Source organism: Apaloderma vittatum, unplaced genomic scaffold, assembly GCF_000703405.1.
Source record: "Apaloderma vittatum isolate BGI_N311 unplaced genomic scaffold, ASM70340v1 scaffold19374, whole genome shotgun sequence".
NCBI classification, from domain to species: Eukaryota; Metazoa; Chordata; class Aves; order Trogoniformes; family Trogonidae; genus Apaloderma; species Apaloderma vittatum.
The window spans coordinates 12,692-39,921 of NW_009712333.1; the positions used below are offsets into that span (position 1 = coordinate 12,692).

At 37.3% G+C, this 27,230-nt stretch overlaps 1 protein-coding gene across 1 annotated transcript; it reads left to right on the plus strand.

Annotated features, from left to right (window-relative positions):
• Positions 1-187: 187 nt before the first annotated feature.
• On the plus strand, positions 188-26,862 carry LMTK2 (lemur tyrosine kinase 2; the record flags this gene model as incomplete). The annotated part of the gene is made up of 14 exons (XM_009867955.1): positions 188-278; positions 2,309-2,433; positions 3,263-3,407; positions 5,110-5,183; positions 5,712-5,830; positions 7,208-7,295; positions 14,135-14,268; positions 17,277-17,361; positions 18,177-18,298; positions 19,693-19,842; positions 20,102-23,024; positions 24,465-24,600; positions 25,000-25,248; positions 26,364-26,862. Coding segments are annotated over 14 exons (4,470 nt in total), but the record flags the coding sequence as incomplete, so codon positions are not given.
• Positions 26,863-27,230: the final 368 nt, after the last annotated feature.

A 27,230-nucleotide genomic window follows, 5' to 3' on the forward strand; every position in this document is an offset into this window, starting at 1 on the left:
TCTGTGAATAATAAAACGTGCTCTTGGTGTCCAAGCTTGTGTCATCATGTACTTTTGCTTGTCTAACTTTCCTAAATGCATCTGGTACTCTGGATGAAACATTCTTGGGGGGGTTGTTCAGGAGTCTTGAGCTATTGGGAGGAATATACTTTTTAATTGTGATGATGTGTTTCTGTGTATTTATTAGTCAGTGTCTGTTCCGGAGAGAGTCTGTGGTGAACTGACTTTTCTTTTCAGTGGAGTTGGTGGTGAAGGTGAGGAAGTTCTTGGGAAATTAGGTAGGATGCTTTTGTAAAAATGTCTTAAAAATAATAATTGTAATTAGTAATACCTGGTAACATAAGCATGTGTTTTGGAGATGTTTGGGGTTTTGTTTGTTTGTGTTTTGAGGGTTTTTTTTGGAGTAAAGCTACCTTTTATTATTTGGCCTCAGTTAAAAGTTGAAAGGAATCTCTTAAATTTTATCTAAAACCGTATTACCTGTGTATGTTTGTTACAGTAATTTAGTTAATGACTTCACAGAATGCCTGTATTTGTGGTTTAGCTAATTTTCAACCTACTTAGTAAGGTTACTGAATATCTGAAGGAAATAAACATAGGTCGGCTGTTACCTTCTTTCTTGTTGATGCTTACAAAAAGAAAAATAATGGGTGTTATGTAGAAGACTTGATTTAAATTAGTATAAATTGTTCTGTTAAGAGCCCTTTTCAGAGATTTTTTTTTTCTCTTAAGAATTGTGAATAAAACGTGGTGAGTAACCTCACATCATGGTTGATCTGCACTTGAACAATACATAATTTCTACGAACAGAGTATTCATGTTCTCTAATGAGATTAGAATGCCAGAGCTATTGTGGAAACTAGAAACAGTATTGCTTGTTTGAAAACCCTCCTTTTTTTTTGTTAACTTCTGGTGTTGTATAGATATTTTTTCTGTACAGGCAGGAATATTATGTGATCTTCTGAAAGTATGCTAACACTCCTTAAAGCTCTGTTTTGATTATGTCAATTTACGTGGAATTAAAATAAGTAAATATTCTCTAAGTGTTCTGTGGAAATGATGAAAAGCTGCAGCTTTTTCTGGAAACCGCTATATTACTTTTTGTAGTTTTTTGAAGGTGTAAGAGGTAGGTGTACACCTTTGTGTGTCCCTTAACTAGCGATCCACTTCTGATTTTCTTTTTTTTTGAGACTTCATTTATACCATATTCTGCTGCCAGATGTTCTTGTTGAAGGTGTTCTCCAAAAAATCCAGTCAGTCCAAGTCATGTAACGTTGTTAATCTTTAACACTGATGTAATATCTGAATATATTTTAATCCGATATGGTGCAACTCCTTTTCTCTACTGCAACTCCCTGTGTCAGTACCTCTTTAACGAGAAACAACAACAACAAAAACAATCCTCAAAATGTGTGCTCTGATCTCCTAGGGAACTACCTATCTTTGTTCTTGACTTAAGATGGAAACACTGATGAAAGTAGGCTTTTTGAGGCTTTTGATCCTGTGTGAGTAATAATAACCTGACTTAATCAGAAAATGAATTGTAGAATATTTATATGTAAAGTTTTGGAAAATTATTGGGACTGTGTTTGTAATGTGGTTTGGGATAATGTCTAAAAGTCTTGAAATGGAGACAAATCACCTAATGAATACAAGAAACAGAAACTGGGAGCTGACTAGGTCCATTACACTTGTGAATGCACCTCCTATATTTGGCAGACTGTCATAAATGCACTTATTGAAAAAGACAGTACTGCCTTATAGTAGTATATTTTTAATTTGTACACAGTTTAAGTGAGGATTTCTTCTAGCTGCTTTTTCTCTTAGGACAGTTGTGTTAGCTCATGGGAAATGTCTTCACAAAGACCAGATTTCTAGTGTCTGTGCTTAGATTTCTATTTAACTTTGTTGAATTAAATAGAATTCTGAGGCTTGGGACTCTTGCTGTTCATCACCTGCTTCGGTGAATCAGGTTAGCTGTGGCCTCTGGAATCAAACCAGTCCAGAACGGTGCAGGCAGGTGGTAGAGCACAGATGTGTTTTGCCAGTATGTCTTTTCTGTTCGGTTTCTTGTTTTTGAGTGTATCCACAGAGTTAAATCATGGAATTGTTTACGTTGCAAAAGGCTTTTAAGATCGTCGTGTCCAACTGTTAACCTAGCAACGCCAGTTCCATCACTAAACCACGTCCCTAAGAATCACATGTTCCGACTCCATCTTTTAAATAAATGCAGATTGATATCATGTTTTGAAGAAACTTTTAAAAATGTTAAACATATATATAATATTACATACCTGTTTATTTCTAGGAGAAGGAGCTGCAGCTGAAGTTTCCTCACCTTTTGTGATTCTGTCTCTCTGTACCCTAGTAGTACTGGTAGTGCTGCTTGTAAACTGCGTCTCCTGCTGTAAAGACCCTGAGATAGATTTCAAGGTAAGCATCCGAACTTACAAATGCATGTCTTGCATTGCAGATGATATTCTTAGCTGTGTTCTGATATCCAGAATACTTGGTTCTTTGTGCTAATACTCCTCAGTTATTGACACTTCAGTGTCATGTGTGTTCTCTCTTCTGAAATAGCCAGCAGCCGTGGTTTTGCAAACTGTGTAGGCTGCCTGCCGTTTCTTTTAAGAACTTGGTCCACGCTGCAGTAAAAATCTTTAATGTCTTCAAAATCATTACTAGCTCTCAGGATCAGTAGTAAAAAATACCACTGAGACAATTCTGCTGTAAAGAACCTTTTTGTTGTTCTTCTATGTGTTCTTTTAATTTGTTTTTCTTAGTCTGCTGACAGGGTTTAAAACACTCCTATACTGAAGATACGTGTCCACCATAGCAAAACTCTTGAGGAGAAATTGTTATAATCAGAGAACAGTTATTTTGGAACATTGGTTATCAATATTTCTAAAATTGGGTTTTGATCTCATTTCTAAATGAAGACTGTGTGGCCTTGGCAATCAATGATAATTCATTCAAAGCCAGGGATAACATTTAAAGTAAAAAATAAAACAAAACTACCCCAAAGCCCCAAACAAACAACCCTAACCAAAAAAACCCCTTTTTATTAAAAGTAATACTAGATACTTTAAATCAGTAATAAATTGAAAATACGGAACAGAAAGCTAAAAATCTGTTGCCTGTACTTGGGAAAAAAAGCTAAGCCTCCTTAGCATTGTTCATTCAAACTAAAAGCAGTGTATTAGTACTAATTTTAAGACAAATATCAGCTTATTTACTAAGATGACTTTTTTTTCTGTTGCAGGAATTTGAAGATAACTTTGATGATGAAATAGATTTTACACCTCCAGCAGAAGATACTCCTTCTGTTCAGTCTCCAGCAGAAGTGTTTACTCTTTCAGTTCCCAGTATTGCTTTACCATCTCCCTCCCAGTTTCCTTCTCGTACAGGTAAAATACTGTGTTTTTTAGTGAAAATCCACAGAAGTAGGCAATTGCTGTGTCAAAATTGAAGTGTAGCTGATTGTTTGACTTCAACAAATTGTTACAAACCTACTTAAACTGGATAAATACATAAATATATTTTGTGGGGTAGAGGATAAAATGTGAAATACTGCAAAACTGTTGACTTACTGCAGGGTGTCATGTACAGTAGCTTAAGAGAATGTACATAAAGGGTACTGCAGGATGTTAGTGACTTCTGCTCTGTAGTCACTTTCTTTATGGCTAAGTTGTTGTTGGATTTTAGCCATTCACCTTAAATGGAAGCAAGAGTGAATCTCTTACTTGACAGTGATGCTACTGCTTCAGCTGCATCGCTTTCACTGTAGCATTTTAATCTCATAAATGTGATATTAGTAAGACAGAACTTGTCACACAGGGAAAAGAAATCTAATGCTTTTTTGAGTGTATTCTTAAAAATACATTTTTTGTAAAAGGAAACTTACGTATCTTAAATATTACTAGTGTAGTATAAAGTAGTTGTTCTCATACTACTTCAGACCTGAGCTTTACATACATTGCTTATATTGCTTAATCATTAGATGTTCAGGGAAGCTTCTAGTAAAATTTCTGTACCTACAAATTTCGGGAAACTCTGTGTGCCTTTAGTACAACAGAAATGTTACTCCTCAGTGTTTTAATGAGCGAGGGAAAATTATCTGTCAGCTATGTCAGCTCTTCTGTGTTGTCATAATTGTTGAAATTATGCTTTCTGTGAGTAGAAGTTACTTTGCCAGAAGTAAGACAGTGTGTGCTTGAGTAAGGTACTCTGGTAAAAATGCAACTTTACTCATGCAACGTTCTTCATGCTTAAGAGTACATTGACAATGTGTTACAGAGCTGTAGCTGCTCCAGTAAAAATAATACCGGTGTAAATGTCCATTATGGAAGGAAAAATGTGGGCTAGAATTCTTGGTCAGGCAAGTAGTAATGATGGGAAAGTGTTTGTGTACGTCTCTTAGTTTTCCTAACCAATTAGGCAGCAGAGGGATAAGCACTGCTGAATCTCTTCTGTAGTACAGAGCCTGCAATTGTTACCGGCCATCCTCTGCCCAGATCTAGGTCTTGTTTTCTGTCCGTTCCCTCTCTGGGCTCTTTACGTGAAGTATTTTTAGTCAGTGAATGTCCTCCTTCCAGATGGTAGCTATAAGTAGGGCAGTTGGACTAAAGAATAAAGCAGTTAAACCCTTTCTTTTGAAATGGTAACTCTAATGGTGAGTGTTAGATGTACAAGCAGTGTGTGTTGTCTTGAGTTTTCTGCTTCTACTTCTATTTGCATAGGAAAATTTTGTAAGTAGGTTGTTTGCTCTACCCAACTACAGGGTAAGATACACTTTTGTATTGGAATTGGAACTCAACCTTTTTGTTTTCTTACTGAATGTATTAAAAACCAAACATAAATGTTTACATTTTGTAAGGAGAATCACAGTTTTTGCAAGGGTGTCTTAGTATGGTTTCACTGGAGTGTATTGTCAACAGCATTACCTTCATACTTTATGTGTATCTAACTGGGTTTTCTTGCTTGGTCGGAATATATGCATGTAATTGGGAATAAATATTGTAGGAGCTTGCGTTATTTCCTCAGCAGTTGATAGCCTGGGATGCCTGAGTGGTTTGATACATGTTACATCTGTTTTGTTGTGTGTGACAGATGGATCAAAGTCTCAAGTTTCACGTCAAAGTCTAAACTACATTCAGGAAATTGGAAATGGTTGGTTTGGAAAGGTAAGACGTTATCTTTCAGTACTGTGCTGCAGTTTAGGTCTTATTCCTAACTAACTAGGCTACTGTATTTCCTTTTTAAAATGGTTCAGTAAAAAAACACAACCAAAATAAGTAATAGCATAAGGAGAACAGAATTGGAAATGAGATGCTTCCTTGTGTGCACTTCTTAGCTGTAATGCCAGCACTGATCAGGGCTTCTTTAACTTAACATGTATTTTCTTACTAGAGTTACGAGGTAGACATTTCACTTCCATGGATTTGAATTAATACATTCCTCTTATTACTGTTTCTTTCTAGGAGTAAGTAAATAAATGGTCTTCACTAGAAAACATGTTTTCTGAAAGTTGATATGCAGATCAATTGTCAAGATGTATTAAGCATGGACTTTTGATTATCAAAGCTCTGCATGTGTCAACAAAAAAAGCCAGAAAATATAGGATGTTTTTAGCTCTTGTTTTTCTTTGCAGGGAAGCTCCATTTTTTTTTTTTTCTCCTCTGATTAAAGACATAATGGCTATCTTTTTTCAGGTTCTACTTGGAGAGATCTACACAGGCAGTAGTGTAGCAAGGGTAATAGTGAAGGAGTTGAAGGCAAGTGCGGGTCCCAAGGAGCAAGAACAGTTTTTAAGAAATGGAGAACCATATTAGTAAGTAATGTTTCACAGTTTGGTTGACTTACACTCTTCATACTATTGCATGTGAATTAGGGACACTTTCTTTGCTCACTGTTATTGCCCCTACTTGCTTTTCCTTTTAAATGAAATGCTTGTCCTTAAAAAGCAAAATATAGCCAATCAAAAGTGAGCAAAAGTTGAGTTTGCTTAGAAATTAAGATAAACCTCTGTACTTAAATGTTTTTGGTAATTATTGCTCATGACTGGAAAACACACTTGGTTTGGTTTATCAGATTTTTCTTCTATAGCTGTTTGGAAAAACTCCTGATGTTGCAAGCTAACCTTATGCCTAATGACGTGCCTCTGAGAACTGAGGTTTAACTCTTTGTACTTGGCTTTCCTGTTAGAAGCAGGAGTGCTGGTAGCACTTTGTCTGATGTCAGATATATGTTCATCACATAGTGATAAAAATATGTAATTTTGTTTGGGTAGCTTACAAGGCTTGTGCACAAAAAACAAAACAAAATCAGAATTACACTAACTTTGGTCCAGTAGTATTCTGTAGTTGAGAAGTCATCGACCTCTGACAAAATGCCACGAAAACAGGATTGTTTGGTGTTCTCTTTCTCTTGTGTTATGCTTGGAGGATACTCACTTCTAGGAATTGAGTCTTTGTATAGTATAAAGGAATTTGGTATGTTAAGGAAAGGGTAATTTCTCTTTCTATATTTTGAAAATAATGAGAATTCTAGGAAGAGCTAACTGCCACAAGTTAATGGGTTTTGTACATGACTGGGGAAGACAGACATATTTTAGGTCACCAGTCACACCTGGTATTGTGGCTTACCTTGCCTGAATATGCTGCAAGTGAGTGTTTGTAGAGAGCTTTCTATTCTTAATGCTTTCTAATATCCTAGTTGTATTTGCATTTACGCTTAAAGTGTTGGCAGTTTTCAGAAGAAGAAATCTCATGCCTTCTGCTGCATTGGCACAGGTGTTTTTGAAGCAGTTTAGAAAAAGTAACTGATCTGACTGGGAACTAAAGCGGCTAAAAACGGTTTAGCTTTTAGCCAGCCCAGTTCCTCAGTGTAGTTCATGAACCAGTCGCATGTATTTATTTTTGGTATACAGGCTGGTGGGAGGATGGGTGTGACTTTCTTCTGGCAGTGCTGCCTTTTGTGGTTTTGAGATCCTCTGAGCTTCAGCTGCTCTCAGTGGTACGCTGCAGCAGTACGAAGGACAGAGAAAGGTGTAAATAGAATCTGTGCTTTTGGATATTGCAGCTTCTGTTCATGCCGCGCCCCCACCAATGTTGTGTGTTGAAACTTCAGGTAGGAATTTCCATGTGTTGCGTTATACTGTAAATAATATATAATGTGATCTTTCTGGCATTGTGTTTTATCACTCCAGCATTCTTCAGCATCCAAACGTTCTCCAGTGTATTGGGCAATGTGTGGAAGCCATTCCTTATCTCCTAGTTTTTGAGTTCTGTGACTTGGTAAGTGCACTTACACAAATGGCTGCAGTTGATTTTCCATCAACGTAAATTGCATTTACTGCCCTTCACTCATGAAATGATTCTCTTTCTGGGAAGCTTTTTGATAACCAAAATCTCAGAGGAGACCACGAATGTAATTTTTTGTTTATGTTTTCAGTTCATCATGTAAGTTTTAGGTGCTTGTGCAATGTTCTGAAGAGAAAAATAGCTGTTTTCTTTGGTAACAGAATTACTAGTCTCAGTCTGCCTACATCCTGTGTCAGGGAGCTCAGAGGGGAAAGGAGGTTGTAGAAGGAAGCACTTTATTACCGTCTGGTATGAATTACACATGCTCACAATCATATTGTAAATTCTATCTGTGCAGTCTTAATGTGCTTTTAATATTGTTTCTATGAAAACGTTAATTGAGGAAACTGAAAGAATTTCCTCCCTTCTGCCTCCCCCCCCCTCCAGAGTGCCCAAATTTCACTCATGCTGTGTAGCTTTGGGCTAAAAAGCAGTGGTGGGCTCCCTTCCAGCACCGATAGTTGAGTCTATTCTAATAGCTGGAATATTCAGTATCATCCTATTCTCTTCCTGATCTTTTCTGTTACTGCAGTCTTCTTTTCCCTAGTCTTATTCTTCTTTTCTTTCCCTCCTTTCCCTAAGCAACGGCCTTATTATGCTTCCTGAACACCAAAAGAAATGCTAAGAGCACAGTGAAGGGTGTTCTCACTGCTTTCTGCTCCACCGTTGGTGCCACAAAGGACAGTGAAGATGGGAAGGGTGGCTGTGCAAAAACCTTGTTCAGCCACTACGTTCCTGCACGTGTGTTGGAATTTACATCAGTGTTGTTGTATAGACACTTTGAACTGTGCCCAGTGTACACAGGGTCTTCAGAGACAAAGATTTGGATGTGGGATGGACCCAAGTACTTGAATTGCCTTATTGTAGTATAACATATTACTAAAAAACAAACCCAAAACTTGAGGTGGCTATATAAACATAGGCTCAATGTCTGCTCTTAAACTTTAATGCTTTTAGTGATATCTAGACCACAAAGATTTTTTTTCCTTGAAAAATGTCAAGACAGAAATGAACTCAAGAGGATATGTGTATGGAGTTAAGAAGTAAGTCTTTCAGAAGGAAGACGGTTTGCATTTATAAAATTTAGCAAGATCCTGGGTTTTTTATTAGATTCACTGTAGGTTTTTCCTGTTAAGCCCGGGTGCATAAGTACAGTTCTGGTTGCATCAGTTGCCTCAAGCAATTTAAATAAGAGCTAACATGAGCTTTTGAGTTTTATTGAGAAACATCAGTTAATCTCTGACCTTAAATAACTATGTTTTTCATTACTGCTCTTTTGTTCAGTTGAAAAAGCTGTAGTAAATTAATGAGGCAAAAGTGCTGATAAAATGATTCTTTTCTAAATGGAAGAAAGGCCCGAACTTTTAAAGTGACTGATCAAAGTGAAGTGTTCCATTTTTTGCTAAGAACTAAAAAGCAAGTGCCTAAGGTTAACCAGATAATGGTTTTTACAGTGTTCGAATATAGAGGACTGGAATACTTCTTATCAATTTTTAAACTTGCTACTCAAATTGGAGGTTCTTTAACAGGACCCTTGAAAAAGAACTGCATTTTATAGTTTAACAAATATAGATCCAAATACTTCATCAGATTTAATTGCTGCCATGTTTTTAAATAGTTATGCTATTTAACCCAACTTTGAATTTGAAGATGGAGTAACTCTTAAAGATTGCCCTACTTTAAGTATACAAGAAAAAAATAATATCCTTGTTTGATGCCTGATGATTAATGCCAGAAATTGTCATGATCCTGCAGAGTAATCTGGAAAGGATTTTACTTAAGGGGATAAAATAGATTTTCACTTTAACTGGGGGCAGTAAGCTTGACAGCCAAAGTGGTAGTTTTATAAATTTGTATGTAGTTAGGTAGTTTCTTTGGAATGGAAGATAAATGTCTGTGCTCATTTCTGTTCCAAGTGAACTAAAACTTGTTTTTAGAAAATTATATATTACAGTACGTTAAACATGACTTTCATACTGAAAGTCTGGCTCAGTTGAAGAGTTCTGACTTGGTAGAGCTGACTGTCTCCTAGGCATCATAGTATTTTATTGGCTGTGCACACAAACACACAGAGGCTAGGCAGACAAAACAGTGTTCACTTGAATAGTTTTATGCGGAGATAAAGATGAATGCAGAAAGTTAGCTCAGTATTGCTGTATGACAGTACTTGTTGTAGTCCCAGGGCCTGGTGTGGGAGAAGCGTAGCAATACTGGAGTGAGGGGAAAAGAGAGACATAAAGAAGGGAGAAATGTGAGGGAGCCAGACGGCTAGATAGCTGCTTTATTTTTTATTTTTTTTTTTAGTAGACAGATTTTTAGTGGAGTGTCAGTAGAGTGATATTTGAGAAGCTGCTTTTTATCACTGAGGTTGGGATGGCAGGTACTTGGATTTTTCAGACTTTTAATAAGTGATCCTGAAAGCTGGTAGCTTCTCTTGTACTTTTTCTTCTGAAATCGGGTAAATTAAGGGTTATGGAGGTGCTTCCAAAAATGCAAAAGTCTGATTCTTCAGCAGAAAGACCATACGGGAAGATGCAGCTGAAGTGGTTGGCTAGAAGTTAGAATGTCTGTGGTGATCATATATTCAAATTGGAGGGATGAGAAATACGTACCTGTTTTGCTAGCAGTACTATGATGCGGTGCTAAAGCTCTTTACCTTGTGTTACTGCTGTCGTATATGCATGTACAACAAAGGATAAACTTGTTTTAATCCCTTGTACTTAGATGATTAAGAATTTGATGGTTAAGCAAGAAGGTGGCAAATATGTCAACTATGTTGGATAGGAAATTTAAATGTCTTCAGATGGCAAGTCAGTGTAGACCGTTTGCATGTCTGGCATGTTAAGTAGTGAAAGATGTGCTTACTTTATTGACCGACACAATCTAGAGGGTACAGTGATTGTTTTCTTCACGTTCTTTCAAATTCATAGACTATGACAGCATGTCCTCCTTTTGCAGTTTCTCTTACTAGGATTTATAGCCTTTTCTGGGCTGCTTGACCTTGTCTTGGCTGCTCAGGCAGCCCTGTTGGATTATCAGTTCCCAGGCTCGTGGACACTTAGAGGTCTTGGTCAGAGGCTGGAAGCTGTAGTGCAGAGGTACCAGAGCTAACTGTCACAGTAGCAAAACTGAATGTCATGCAGGCTAGCTTACTTGTTTTCTTGGCTGTATAAACTACTTACACATTTCTGTTATTCAGAATTGCTTGGCTGTATGTGCAGTAACTGTATTTGCTAACATTAGCCTCTTCTGTAATGTAATCCAAGTTGCTTCGTGTCTCTTGCTTTGCGGAGCTAGGCAAGAAGCAAGAGAGGTCAGCTGCACAGAAGTGATTTAAGCTTTTAAATCCTAATTTTCCTTTGCCTGTGCTAAAAAGTGTTTTTAAAATGGTAAATATAAAAAGAAATACTCCATGAGTTCTTACACCCCTCCCACCGCAAAGCCTCCTGTATTCATTTGCTCAGTATATTCATGCAGTCTTCTGTGAATAGTTAGCTCTTCACTGTTAACCATTGTAGAATGGTGCCAGGTTAAAAATAGTGGTAGCTGGCTTATTAACTTTAATATATTACTCAGCCATGTGTGGCCAGCATTTATCCAGCACAGCAAATCCTCTAATGGATTGACGTAATTTATGAGTAAAGTTATTCAAATGTGGAAGTAGCATATATATTATGAGGCTGATTTGCCTATCAAATTCTTACAGAAATTCTTAGGGTCTTGCATTTCCCTGAGCAGATGAGATCAGCAGGATGCTGTATTTGCCTAGAATGCCCTGCAGCTGGCTTGCTTGTGGCTGTTGGTGGAAGGTTCCTGCCTGCAGTGGTTGGTTCTTTCTTTCGCTTGGGCTTTTTCTGATTAATGCTACTTGAAAACATTACCTTCAAATTTAAAAAAAAAATAAAATCTTTGCAACAAAAACTCCTTAACCAAAGAGTTCAACAAATCTGTATAATGATCATAGTCAATACCGATAGGAGGCAAATAGTAGATATATCAGTGTTGTAGGGTGGTTTTTTTTAAAAAGGAAGGGGAAGGGGTTTGAGAGTTCATGGCAACCTCATGAATTGTTGAGTTCAAGGACTTTGTGCTCTTAAAACTGTATAGTATTGTGCAGACACCTACATACAAAATGCTCAGTAATCATGCCTGAGAAAGGCTTCACTTCCTCTCCAACCTCCTCTGCCACTCTTATTTCTTCCTACCTCTCCTGGGACTCCTTGAAGAACAATGAATTTTGCAGAACTGTATTTATTCAGATATGTACAATCTGTGATATTTACTATGCCTAGGTCCCTCAGAATCTCCTCAGGGTGAAATGCTCTGACACGCTTACCATCTTGGTGGGCTTCTACTGAATTTGTTCCAGTTTGTTGGTCTTTGTTTTAGGGCAGCCAATACCAGACACAGCATCTAAATGTGGACTAATGAGTGCTGAGTACAAGGGCATAGTCCCTTCCTTTGGCCTGCCGGCTGTGGTCCTGTTATGCAGCCCCGGAGGCTGTTTGCAGCCTGTGCTGCCAGGGCGCGCACAGGTGGCTGATGTTCACCCTCCTGTCTGCCGAGATCCCCGGGTCCCTTCCTGCAGAGCTGCTGCCCAGCTCCTCAGTCCTTGCTTGGTATTGTTGCGAGGTGGTTTTCTTTCCCAGGTGCAAGACCTGGCATTCGTCCGTCCTTCTGGAGTTTCATAAGGTTCCTGTTGGACTCACCTTTCGGCCTGTGCAGGTCCCTTTGGATGGCAGCTCAGCACTTGAGCATATTCATTGGTTCCCCCCAGTTTGGTATAAGCAGTGTCCTTTTAAAGAGGTACCCACCCCCAAAAAAGTTTATATTTTTAATCTTTTTTGTGGCCTTAATTAGAATAGAATGGGAAAACAGAACCAGTATGTTTCAAGATGCTGGATTTAAAATTTTTGTTTCCTACAAAAATGTGTGCCTACATGAATTATTTAGTAAAGAAGCGATGCCATATGGCACTGCTACTACTGATGCTTTTAAAAATTAAAAGTAATTCCTTGGTGCACTGCAAGCATCCTAGAAACTTAAGCCACCTGGGACAAAGCCTAAGTAACCAGTTGCTGTTTTAATGAATGACAACAGTTTTGGAGAGTTGGACTTACTTCAGGTGCTTGCTGCCACCTAGAGTCAGTTAGGCGGTGTGTTTTGTACGGGTGTTTTATTCATTAGACTGCGCAACTGGGAATCAGTGTGTTATGGACACTGTTTTGTAGTTCTTTGGAACTCTGCTCTAGGCAGTCTGCTCTGGCAAGGTAGAAGGGCGGGGGCGTGCTTTATATATAAATGTTTTCACTTATATTAATGAGCCAGTATGATATTAACGCTGTAATTGCAAGTGAGAAGAACCTTTTGGGAAACATTTTTTTAAAATGCAATTCTGTAGGATGCAAATATGTAAATGCTACCTAATTAGTAGCTAAAAACAGGATAAAGAGAATGTAATGAAGACTTCTACAACATTAAACAGTATTAGAAGTCATACTTGTTTTCTTTCAGTATGATATAGCTACTTGTAGCATAAGTGATACATAAAAGCAGATGAAGATAGAATACCTACTTGTGTGTGCTGTAGAATCTATTCATGTTTTAAAACATGAGAATGAAGTTGTGTTATGTAGGAGTGGTGTCTGCTTTTAAGCAGACTGTCTGTCTCATTACTTCTTTATTTTATTAAATATAACACAGGCTTGTGACTGTCCAGCCAGTCACCTCAGCTGTCAGTGCACTGTTAGATTTTAATGCAGACAGCAGACATGTGCTTGAACTAATAGAATTGCAAACTGTTATCTTCAATTAATCATGTTAAGGAGGAATTAGATGCTTCAGTTACAGCTCCATAATGCACATGAGCACCGGAAGAACAGGAAATTTAGTGATCTTCAGTCTTCTCTGAACATCACAGTGCTTTTTAGCTGGTGCAAGGACTTGGCTGGTCAACCTCGGGACTTCCCTTCCGTCTCCTTCCTGGCCAAAGATTTAGGCAGACAGTGGATGTGGACAGTTAGAGCCCAGAATGTTACACTGGTAAAACAAGTTGTGATGTAATATATTGTGCAGTATCAATACAAAAACACCCGCAGAAATAAATTGCTTAACTTACAGAAAATGTGTATTTTAAATAATAAAAATTCACTTACTACAGTCTTTCTTTTCCTACCTGGTGGAAAACTTTCAGCTATTTTTCCCTCTATTTCAAAGCTATTCCTTTTCTAGTAATTTATGGAGTGCTTCTGTGGTCTTACTAATTGTGTGTGTGTTGCTCAGCTTTGCTTAGGTTTGGTAAAATTGCTGCCATCGTCTGACTGGAGTGAGGTGCATTACCATGGGGTTTGTATCTAAAGCTCTGGTGAGCTGGCAGTGCCTGAAATACTCTTTGGCCTCTCCCTTGTATCCCCTTGCAAATTCCAGACAGTGAGCTTTGCTGATCTGGAGGACTTAAAAGACTGATCTCACTTAACAGAAGCTCATCGAAGTGTGCTTTTTCATTAAAAGTACTATAGCGTGACATTTGGATTTTACATGGCAGTCTGATCTAGAATGTTAGTTACTAAATTATTTGATGAAAAGCCCTTAAAAGGACAATACCAATAGATAATTTCTGTAAGAATCCTTATGGAGGCTGAAAGCTTGAGGAGATGTTATTATTAAGCTCATATGTGGTTAATAAGTAATGTGGTTAATTGGTTCTTCATTAAATGTGTTTTCAGATTCAACCCACATACAAAGCTGATAAGTATTTTCAACTTCTTTTACAGGGTGATCTAAAAACTTACATCAGCAATGAGCAGGAGCACATTAAAGGAGATTCACAAATAATGCTGCTTCAGAGAATGGCGTGTGAGATTGCTGCTGGACTTGCTGTAATGCATAAACATAATTTTGTGCATAGGTATGCTTTCTAGATAAATTGCTTTTAGTCACTTGAAAATCAAGGTAGATGTTTTTGTAGAATCATAGAATGGCCTAGGGTGGAAGGGACCTTAGAGATCATCTAGTCCAACCTCCCTGTCATGGGCAGGGACGCCTCTCAACTAGATCAGGCTGCTCAAGGCTCTGTCCAACTTGGCCTTGAACACTCCAGGGAGGGGGCAGCCACAACATCTCTGGGCAATTTATTCCAAAGTCTTGCCACCCTCGTACTGAGGAATTTCTTTGTAAGATCCAATCTAGATCTATTCTCCTTCAACTTAAGCCCATTTCCCCTCGTCCTGTCCATGGACACTCTTGTGAAAAGTCCCTCCCCAGCCCTCCTGCAGGTTCCCTTCAGGTGTTGGAAGGCAGCAGTTGGGTCCCCTCAGAGACTTCTCTTCTCCAGGCTGAACAATCCCAGCTCCCGCAGCCTGTCATAGCAGAGGTGCTCCAGCCCCTGGATCATCTTTGCGGCCTCCTCTGAACACACTCCAACATTTTCATTGAAATCCATGTGTATTGAAGATCGTGTTTTAACAAACTTTCACTTAACTTGTGTATCCAAAGTCATACAGGTGTGATGCTTGGAAAGATGCTCACTGAGCTGTGGTGCTGGGGTGTTACAGCTCCCACCTGGCTGAAAGCTGATCATCTACCTTTTAGGTTTGCAGCCCATAGAACATGGCCTACTGCTAAGCCAGTCTGGAAGGTGTAGTGGTGTGATTAAATTTTGGCCAAGTTACGTTTGCTTTATTTATTGGAGGGAGGAGGAGGAGGGGTGTTAGAATTTTGTTAGAATGAATCTTAGCTGCTGTGTATTTTCAATAAATTGTAGCCATTTAGAACTTCTGTTTGATAACCTGTTACCTTTCTAACTAAAAACTGAAAAAAATAAAAACACTGCCTTTCTAAAGCAGTCAGGGAGAAGCTGACTTAGAGAAAAAATCTGACTGGATTGGGTGTTCTCCCACAGTTATTTTTCATGTAGCCTTTTAATCTTCGTTAACAGCGGTAGTCAAATTTAGAAGGAATCGTAATAAGAAGACAATTTTGTTTTAATTGCAGGGGAAATGCTAGACCTCTTTATTTTTAATTAAAGTTAATGCAGTTGATACTGAAAGAATGGCAGTAGTTGTATAAGGCTGGGAAAAATGTATTAATGAAACTAATTGCTCAGAAATATGCCAATATGTCAGAGTAAGTGGTAACATTCCAGCATCAGTGATTCTGTTGGTACCGGTAAATTCAAACAGCCAAAATTTTATTTTCTCTTCAAGGATATTTGTTTAAATAGTAAATAAGAAGTTAGAAGGCTTTGGGGCATACTCGCGGGTTACAAATGGTTGTCTGACCTGTGTAGTTCAATGACTCTGGAAAGGGAAACATTTTCTTTGAAGTAGGGAAACTGTGCAGCTTTGTTTTTACTTCAGAGACTTTTTTTTTTAAAGCCACACAGAAGCAATAGTAGCGTTCTTCCAGTGCACGTAATTGCCTGGTACCCTTCCATGAAACTGAGAAGTGAAATATTTGAGCAATTAGTCTGCTGTGCTTTTTGCTGTCACAGCTACAGTTCTGTAGTAAGTGTGCAGCTTCGTTAAACTTGCATAAATTTCTTAGTTTGCTCGATGGATTTTCTAAAACAGCTTCTTGGTATTATAGCAGCACTGCTGATTCTAAGTACCTATGGTCTAGTTTATGTTGGGAACTAGAAACAACTTCTCTGAGCATTCAAAAGCTTTTTGATTTGTCAAAGGTCTTTTGTGAAATACATTACTTTTTTCTCGTGGTCTTATTTAAATAACATCTGTTGCTCTAGTTCATGTGTAAAGTCTGGCTTTGTTATTTAGAGGAATTTAACTGTAGGCATTAAGGCATTACTAGTAGCTTAGTATCATACTGTAAATTGAGTACTTAAAGTTGATCTGAATTGTTCATAGATTTTGCATATAACAAAATGCGAGGCAAGCAATGAAATGTGTTCAGGTGACCTACATTATTCCACCATGTGAACAGCCTGAGTAATCTACATCATAGGATTAGTAGTGGAATGAAATAATTGTGTATAAATTCTGTGTGTAGTGTGAGTGCTTAAGAGTACACTTCACTGCATAAGTGACTACATTTTCAACTTTTCTTTACAGGAGAGTGTAATGGTCCATTTTTTAAAAATAAAATCTTTGACTGGGATCAGGGAGGTTGGATTAGATGATCTCTAAGGTCCCTTCCAACCTAAGCCATTCTATGATTGCTTGTCACTATGTTTAGTTTTCTTTGGATTCCAGAATACAAATTCTGCTCGACTGTATGGCTCTAAATTGATTCTCTTTTGAAAATGTGGGAGGGCCTAAGGGCGATCATATCCTTGTGACCACAAACCAAATCTTGTCCCGGAAGTCTCCTGTGAGGAGAGACCCTATTGGTGCTGGTTTCTTCTGTTTATATAGAACGATGGTGTCTGAAGTATTCCAGTGAGATATGAGGTCAATGGTTGGCTTGTATAGATTCTAAAGCATAACAGAAATATAAGCAACAAGAGAGCTATCTTAACATTTAGTTTGGATCAAAATTGTTCTTTTGAAATTAATCTCCCCGGTTACTGTGCCTGGGTTTGCATTATGAGTTGGGCTTTTGGAGTGCATGGACTGGTCTAATCTCATCCAGAGACAATCGGAAAGGTAGCTCCAGGAGCGCACCTTTCTTGTACCTTGCTTGCTTCAGCCTTTTGTAGGATTTAAGACTGTGGAATTGGACTACACCTTGTATGAGTAAAACCTTTGAAGTGTGGATGTTGAATCTTTAGAGCTATTATTTAGTATTACTGATCTACTACTGTAACCTATGTCTAAGTCCTTGGTGACTTTTTTTTTTAATTTTTAATTTCTTTTTTTTGAATTTTGTTGGCCTGACCTGAGACGTGTCACTTCTCTTAAGCCACTTGTCTTAATTTAAATTAGTTTGGTCTCATTATTTACTTGTTTGCTTTTTCAGTGACTTGGCCTTACGGAATTGCTTTCTTACATCCGATTTAAATGTCAAAGTAGGAGATTACGGCATAGGATTCAGTAGATATAAGGTAAATTAATTTAGTTATGTACCACATTTTTACAAAGGGCTTTGGGGCCTAAGGTTATAACAAGGATACTTTAAAGTTGTAAACTGATACTTCATTATCCTTTATTTGAATAATGGACTTTCAGTGTGTAACAGTGTGTAGCAAGCTCATGTAACAGAATCAATAGTCTTTCTAGGGATGAATGGAGTTCATGCTTGCAGAAGGAAGCTTCTGATTAAATGTATCTATTTTAGGTCCTCTTTACAGTAGTCCTAAAATATAAACAAATCTATTTCAAGAAAGGAAAAATTCAATCAAGTTTCTTGAATACATTAATATTATCATTAAATATATCAAGAAAGTGAGAAAATTCAAGGCATTAATTAAAAACGTTGTCTGAGTACCAGCCCTTAAACAAGGAGTTGACATTCAGTTTTTCTACTATGCAGCGAACAGTGAATGTCTTTCCTCTCTAGCATTATTCTCTGCTACTTGGGGAAAATGAGATTATTTTTTTTTAATTCTAATTTATTGCGTTGAGATCACATAAAACCATATTAAGAAAAGTACTGTCAACTTCTCTTAAGTTGCTTCAGTGTTTGTTCATTCTTTTTCTGCTTATTTTGTATCAATAATTTAGGAAGATCGAACAGTGGATGTCTTTCCTCTCTAGCATTATTCTCTACTACTTGGGGAAAATGAGATTATTTTTTTTAATTCTAATTTATTGCGTTGAGATCACATAAAACCATATTAAGAAAAGTACTGTCAACTTCTCTTAAGTTGCTTCAGTGTTTGTTCATTCTTTTTCTGCTTATTTTGTATCAATAATTTAGGAAGATTATATTGAGACAGATGAGAAGAAATTTATTCCTCTCCGATGGACTGCACCTGAATTAGTAACAAATTTTCAAGACAGACTGTTATCAGCAGAGCAAAATAAATACAGCAACATATGGTATGTAGTAGGCTTTAAAATAATTTCAATGGAGTAAATAGTGTTTATAGTTAAACTGAATATTGGGTTCATGCACTGAAGGCAATATGGTGGGTTAATCTCTACAAACATGAAACTATCATGATTTGGGAAAATGCTTAGAAATCTGTTGAGAGAAAAGTTAGATTAAGAAAATGTTTAGAAGAAGAATAAGTGTTTATACTAATAAGTCATTACTGTATATTTGCTGAATGCCTTCAAATGTTTATAAAGGAGGGAAATAGTAAAAGATTTTTTCAGTAATGTAATAGCTGTGGATGACATAAAAAGTGGATCCCGCTGAAGCCTGATTAAGTTCCATTGGTGGAACAGTAGCATCTCAATTTCTTGCTGAAGCATTTGAGGGCTGTAGTTAACTGTTTGTCTCTCCTACCAAAGAGCTTACAGGGAAAGGCTGATGAAAATCTTGAAGGTAAATTTTTTGAAATTCCCAAGTTCCACTGCAGTTCTCAAGACCTGAGAAATCTGGATAACGGAAATTGGGGCTTGGGCTAATATTTCTGAAAACATTGTAGTTTAATTCCTGCTTCTGTATTCTAAGGGTATTAAATAGTAAATGAGGTTTTATTTTCTCATTTAAAGGTAGGGTTGCAGAAAGCAAGTGGGATGGATAGAAAATATCTAAATACCAATTTCCTCAGATCATACTGTTCACCTAAACTGCAAAGAGACAAGGTCATAAGACTTCCAACCTGAATTTTAGAGCCTTTTATACAAAGCTGCTTTGAATGAGTTTGAACTAAATGACTTCCAGAGATTCCGTCCAATTTAAATTGTTCTACTGTAGTACGTGCAGAGTCAGTTATTTTGCATTTTGAGCACAGAAGAGTTGCCCAAAGATCAACATAAACTGTAATCACTAAAAACATGATTAGTGTTATATATATATAGCACTGAGCAAGGGGTGGTTTCTGACGGCTGCAGTTAAAAATAGTTGTATGAAAACTGAAACAAAGGTTTAGTTTTTGAGCAGTTTGACCCATAACTGCAATTTCTGATGAAAGCTTTTCCTACTAACCATGAGGGTTTTTTGTCTTGCCTCTCTAAATAAGTATTTTCTGTTTTGTTTTTTTTTAAAATTTGTGAGGGGGTTCTTCTACGGTTGATTCATTTGAGGCCTCTATTTTTGATGCCTTCATTGGCGTTGCCTTCGTTGCCTTTGAGCAACTTTATTCTTGAGGCTTCTGCCTTTCTGTCACATAAAATGAGTTGACAGGTTCTAAAGCTATTATAGAACCCGTGGGAGAGTGATATTTGTTTCTTGCCAGTTATGCTTTGCAATAATCCTTACTTTCTTGGAAGAGCAACTTTAAAATAGTTCTTAAAATGCACAGTCATTTGCTGCTCTCTTTCAGGTCCCTGGGTGTCACGTTGTGGGAACTGTTTGAGAATGCTGCTCGGCCTTACTCAGACTTTTCTGACAGGGAAGTTCTAACCCATGTCATAAAGGAGAAGCAGGTTAAACTGTTCAAGCCACATCTGGAGCAGCCATACTCTGATAGATGGTAAACTTTATATGCTTTTACTTATTTTTTAAAGCTGTTGAACAAGTTTCTCGGATTCCTTGGTTCTCTTAAATATATTGAACTTGCTACATGGAATTATGCTCCTGACAAAGAAACCCTAGATAAAGAGAGTAAAACCAGTTGCTATAGATGGAAGTTCCTGTGGTGATATTGTTACTCCTTAGCTTGTTAGATATCTGAATTTTATAAATTCCTTTTCGGTGTGAAACTTATTGAAACATGTTTCTTATTTGTATAGGTTTGAAGTTCTGCAGTTCTGTTGGCTACCTCCAGAAAAGAGACCAACGGCAGAAGAAGCGCATAGACTTTTAACTTACCTTCGCATGCAAAGCCAAAGGGACTCGGAGATCGATTTTGAGCAGCAGTGGAATGCTCTTAAACCAAACACCTCAAATAGAGAAACAAACAACTCTGCATTTCCAATCTTAGATCACTTCACAGGAGACAGACTTGGCCATGAGATGGAGGAAGTTCTTACTGTAACTGAAACAAGCCAGGGTCTCAGCTTTGAATATATCTGGGAGGCAGCTAAACACGATCACTTTGATGAATGTGGTCACGTGAATCCTGATGAAGCAATGACATACACAAGTATTTTCTTTCCAGTGGAGGTTTTTGAGAGGTCACTTTCAGAGCAAGGGTCAGGAGCACAGAATGGAAGTGGGCAGGAAGCATCACTTGCTGTCCCTGGGGTGTTACCTGTGTTTGATGCACACAAGCTTTCTGTTGGGAATGACTACTATATCCAGTTAGAGGAAAAAGGAAGTAGCTGCACCATGAATTTTGATAACCAATCAGTTGTACTAACTACAGAAGTTGATCATCAAGAAACTGTACAAGAAAAAAGTTCTCATTTCACGGTTCTCAGGGATCTTGATCTTGAAGAATCTAGCACTGATGGGGACTTCTTCCATTACAATACAGATCCTAAAGAGGACTTTTTGCCTGCTACTAGTAGTCCAGAAAGTCCTCTCCAGAATATATTTAATGACATTGACAGAACAGAAGAATTGACAAACAGAAAAATACTTGGTTTTGCTGAAACAAATGGTACTTCAAAAGACTCCAAGCCAGCTGTTTCAAACACAGATGCTAGAAAGGCAGCAGGCCTTTCTGAGAAAGAGCATTCTAGTCATGCTTCTGAAAATGAAATCATTTCCTTATGTGAAAATAGCTCTAACCAGTCTGACTTGGTAACTTTAGAAGAACTTTCTGATAACTTCTTATTTCTTCAAGAGAAAAACTTATTAACAGGATTATTGTCTAACAAAACCAGCAGTGATTTTGGGCAAAAACCAGATGATGTTCTAAAAAGTATATTAGAAACCTCGAAGAGACACTCTGTAGGGCCTGAACCTGTGCTGGCTGAAAACGCACAGGTCTTTTCTTTAATGCGTGAAAGTCTTAGAACAGTGAAAGATGAAAATTGTAACCCAGTGACAATGAATAAAGATTTGAATTCTCAGTCTCAGGCTACTGTAGAGATTCAGGCATCCTCTAATCCGTCTGTGGCACATAAGTCATGTGATAAACATGCAAATCTTCCTTATTTGCAGGATGAGGGAAAACTTTTAAATGTGGAAGTCAACAAAGTCATGTCCTGTAACACTGATACTTTCTCTCAAGAAGAGCTATCCAATAATGCCAAAAATAATAATGTTGCAAAAAATCCATATTATGGTGTTGCTGTTGAAGCAGATGGGTGTGATGCACAAATAGAGCAGGGAATGCTTTTCAAGTCTGAAGAAGTAGCTTTTAGTAGAGAAAAGTGTAGTGATCAGGAAGATATAAAAAGAAACTTGCAGGATAGGTTTCCCACATTAAAAAAAGATGAATGTTTGTTGGAAGAAAGACAAGAAAGATCAAATAATTTTGAGAACTGTAAGGATGTTCCAGAAGAGGTGACCTTAATTTCTGTTGCTACTTCAGATTGTACAAGTCAGGCTAGTCTTTTGGAAGATGGCCCATCTCCTGTACAAACTGTAGAACAAGCCTTAGAGACACCTGATTCTTTAGATTCTTTAGATGTAAATGAGGTTTTAGAATCTTTACAGGCTCAAAGTCCTCAGAAACTTTTGCCACCTGATAAACCTGCTGACAGTGGCTATGAAACGGAGAACTTGGAATCTCCGGAATGGACTTCCCATATTGCTGTTGACACTGTTGAGGATACTTCTAGCGTCGATACTGCTCTCTGTGTTGTCAGTGAGAGTGATGACAGTGCTTTACCTTCTAATCCAGTCATAATTGTTTCAGAAGCAGCAGGTTGTTTAGATGCGGCAAACAGCAATTTTGAAACAACCCCCAAGGTTTTCCTGGGTGGAAATCAAAACTCCTATAGAGACTCTGCCTATTTTTCTGATAATGATTCTGAGCCAGATAAAAAAACAGAAGAGACTGTAAATCTGTCAAGAGAGACTCTGTGTGGTGTTTCTTCAAATAGAGGAGAGAATAACACTGAAGAGGATTACAGTTTTGAAGAGAGACAGCAAAAGTGTGATGTAAGGAATTACCAGGATACCAATAGTCAAAATGCAAAACTAGAACTGCATCACAACTTAGAGATCCAAGCAATGGATGCCAGGATGCAGGGGTGTCCTGATGAGTGGGCTGAGGCAACTCTGAATTCCCTGGAAATGTCAATGGAAAGTAACCTGAGGGATGAAATAAAACTGTCTGAGGCTTCCCACAAAACTGTGTCTTGTGTTGGCACTAATACTTCAGAGCTTCTTTCACACAGAGACTTAAAGTCTGTGCATAACATACACAGTCCTTTAGATCTGAGTAACAGCGAAAAGTCCTTCTATCACAGTGAAGGACAAAAACTAAAAGAGCCAGATATTGAAGGAAAATACCTCGGCAAGCTCGATGTTTCTGGAATGCTTGACTTAGAAGATGGTGATGATGCAGATGAGGAAGATGAAAACAGTGATTCTGAGGATGACATGAGGACTTTTCATATGCATAGTCTGAGTTCTGACAGTGAAGATGAAACTGTTCATCAAGTACCTGAGATACTTACTGACAGGGATGATGGAAAACATCTGAGAAGCTTGTTGAAACTTCCAAGACCTCTTAATGAAAGGCAACAAGAGCATTGGAAAAATGAGAAAAAGGCTGTAACGTTCTTTGATGATGTGACAGTCTATTTGTTTGATCAGGTATCCTTATTTTTTTAATTGTCAAGTGAAGTTTTTGTTGGTTTGTGGGGTTTTTTTTAAACAAGATGTGGTAGAAGAAATCAATATTTGTGGACACACTGTGACAAGGTCACCTTTCTTGTTTTGGCAGGAATAGATCTTTTGTGATGCAGGTTAATTTTTCTTTATATATAAAGAGAAAAAACTTTTTTTTCTTGGCTAGGTACAGTTGTGTGCTGCTAGTAGAGTAGCAGCACTAATGGGAAGTGAAGGAGGGTTTAGCTTTGGGTGGAGTTGGTTCCCAAATCCTGAGTCTTCATTGCTTTGGGACTCTTGACTCCATGCCCTAAATGAATTGTAGTTTTTAGTGATGTCTTTCTGATGTTTGTAAGCTGTATTTAATTTGAATATGTGAGACAGCAGATTTGGTTAATTTATTTTACCAGAACTTTGTTGTAATTTTATAAAAGCAGTGTATCAGTTTAGTGAGATTGAGGACTTTTAAGTTCAAGTGCCTTTATAAAAGAAAGGAAGAAAGAAAAAATCCCAAACAAACAGAATAACTCAAACGGCAAGCTGAATTTTATGTCAGTTAGCATTAAGGTAAATTTACCTTAAACTGAAATCAAAGATGAGAACAGTATTTAGATGGCAGTGCTACTTTTTATTAAACCGATGTGATTCAAGTTCAATGAAATACTGATCTGCTTGTAAAATTCAAGGTTACCTTTGTCTCCCTATCTGCTTTATCAATTTTTAACTTCTGTAACTTGATACAGAGGAGATTGTATTTTAACATTATGGCAACTGAACTAGTACAGTGAGTTTAAAAGAACAGTCACATTGTCAAGTGTTGGAAATGTTGCTTATGATGACGTACATAAATATTAGAGATAATTGTGTTTTGGAATAGAAAACATAGATGATGTATTTGTGTTTAGGCACTGCAGAATAGTAATCCTTTTGTCAGAGGAGAAGGAAAAAACTTAGCTGTGTTTAAACTGCTCTTAGTTGTTGAACTCTTTACTTATTATTACAGTAACTGATAAAAAGTTGGCTGCTTGAAATACCGGTCATACAAAGTCTATCTCTTTATCCTGAAGCATGGTTAAGGAGTAAAAAAAAATAATCATAAAAAAATGCTGGGAGATGGGATAAGGCTTTATTAAAGAGAAAAAACCCACCTACCTGTGTCAGGCTGATAAGGGAACTGCTTTCAGTTGAAGATGTTTTAGCTGAAGATGTTTTAGTGTAGATTTGATACAGCTTTCTTTAGAAATAGAAATACATACATATGCTTAATCTATAACTCAAAGTTTTGTTGTGTGGTGATAACTGAAGAGTTTACAGACTGTTTAATTCCATAGTAGATTTGATAGTGGGGTGGGGGAGTGGTCGTGTCTATAGGCCTGGGTACGGTGTGCCTGCAAGAGTTTCAGCAAGTTATTTTGTTTGCCGTAGGAAACACCAACTAAGGAGCTGGGAAACCGTGCACCAGACTTGAACGGGGAAGGCTCCCACAGCGCTTCCGTTCCATCCTCAAGTTTTAGTTATTTAAACAAATTCGCGAATTCAGAAAGCTCAACAGATGAAGAAGGTACTTCAGTATATTTATACACAGCAGCTGAGACTGTTTCTTCCATAGTCTTTAATTAAATGTCATTTAAATTAAATGCAATTTGTAAATGCACTGTACCGAAATGGCTTCAGTTTTGCATCCTGAGCATACGCTTCGTCTTGGCTCAGATGCTAGTGTTACTGGTTATCAAAGCTTGTAATATAATACTGTTTTTTTTGTATATTGATGTGTCTAAGGTATCTTGAGAGGCCCAGTCTACAGCTGACAAATCTTTGTGACCCTCATGGCTAGAATAAAAAAGCTACAGGTTTAGTTTTAGGTTAACGCAGTCTTCCAGGTGCTTGCTTTTTAAACCGTGTATGGTTTTACATTACTGTAAACTGCCTTTTTAAAAAAAATTTTCCCTCTTTACCCAAGGAGGAGGATTCGAATGGGATGATGACTTCTCTTCTCCAGAGCCATCCTTTATATCAAAGGCAGCTAATAGTCTTACTAGTTCTAAACCACCTCTTCAGTCATCCAAGTACTTCTCTCCACCTCCACCTTCCCGGACTCTCGATCAGAACTGGTCCCATTCATCCCCTTACTCCAGATTCTCTATCTCTCCTGCAAACATGGCAAGCTTTTCTCTTACGCATTTCACAGATTCAGATATAGAGCAAGGAGGTAAGTGACTTAGTTATAATAATTATTTTAAAACTACAAATGAAAAACTTTGTGCAAAGATATAGGGCATAGATAGGACAATTTTTTCTCTATCTTAAATGCTTAATTTAGAAATACATTTTTAACACTATGGAAGTTATGTCTGGTCTTGTATTTCAGGTAAGACCTAGCTTTCCATTTAGATTGAGATCATTTGCATCCAAGTTGCTACAGACTTGTCGTTGAATATTCTACGGAATATTTACAGGACAAGCTCCCAAATTGTCTTGTCATAAAACTAGTGCTATACTTATATAAATGAAAATTACAAAGTCCTTAAGCACTTTTGTATAGCTGCCACACTATGGCAGTTGAATAATTCTTATTATGGCACTGTCATAAGTCAATTTTATTTTCATTGCACAGGGTAAGGATGCTAGAAACATAATGTTTCTGCCATTGCTGTCAAAGCTTATTTTACAGTTCAATTTATTTTCATATTGCTTTTTAGAAAGTGCGTTCTTGACGTTTTTTCAAGAATTGCAGCATGTTTTCTAGAGCTGTGAGTAGGATAGTTTCTGTTAGGAGACCAAACAAGCTGTTGAGCGATACTGAGTGCTTCCAATCTTTTTAACAGAAAGCTTTTTTTTAAGCTTTGATATGATTTTGAGGGTTAAGAGAAACAAAAATAAGCAGACTTGAATCAATTCAGCGTATTCGTAATCTTGATAAAACGTTACATTATTAAAAATAAATATTACTGGTTACCAAGCCTTGCTAATGGTCAATGTCTAAAAATAAGTAATCGGGGTTATATAGAGTTGTATTGTTCTTGTATTGTGCTTATTGATTAGATAATGTTTTCTGCTTAGTAACTTAGAGATAAGAGAGATTATTCTGGAGATTCTACATTGCCTTATGTGTCCCAAGGAGTGACATTGAACTGTGTGATTTAAGCAGATGTCTAGGTATAAATGTACCAAATGTTTACAGTAGTTGAAAGCTGCAGGGAAAGATTAACCAAAACTTGGAAGGGTGAAACAGCAGAATGCCAAGTTCTAGGAGTCGTCTTACAAAGCGGTGAGGGTTGTGCAGAAGAATCTCATTGTACCTTATGACCTTTCCTCCACTAATAGGAAGCAGCGAAGATGGAGAGAAAGATTAAAAGAATTAACACGTCCTTGGACTACATACATAGAACGTTCAGACTTTGTGTCTGACACTTCTTTATCTAAACTCTGGATCCTCCTGGAGTAACACAGGTAATCAAGAAGTACTAAGAAATGAAAGTAAACACTGAAAGCAATGTTAAATCAGGACATTAATTTGAATGTGTATTTAACTTTGTAATGTATTTTTAAATCAGTGCAATTCTGCTTTTCCTTGAAAGATGATTCTGCCGCTGGTTTCAAGTACTTGAAGTATTTTTCAGATAACTTAAGAAACTAGCAATTACACTACAGCCCGGTTTATGTATGAGATTGTATAATATTCTTTTTATATTTTTCCATGTAGTTCATTATCTCTTTGAACATACACCTGTTGTAGAATTGTGTATAACTGTCCTGTGCAACAGGTGGTTGTGTTGCTGAAACAGTATGAACGATAGTTGATCAGTAGTGAGCCATATTTATTCAAAAAATATCACTACATATTACTTTGCTTATTACAATTGCACTATGGATTATTCTTCCTTTATTTCCTGATGTACAGAATCAAAATCTTAAGTCTTTTGAGGAAAATAAGACAAGTTGAATTGGCCAGGTTATCCAATTTAATTTGTCCTTTTTGTAGCCTTTGCTATGCACGGTACTTGTAAAACATACATAACTTCTGAGTGTTATGTTAGACTTGCTGAAATCTTATATTCAGTACCATTTCTAAATGATAAAGATTGTAGATTGGTTGTTAGTGTTCATGTTTTATAGGAAACTGGAAAAGAATATATGATATACTCTGAAATTTTTAGATGAAAGAGACAATGTCTCTTAATTCCTGAATAC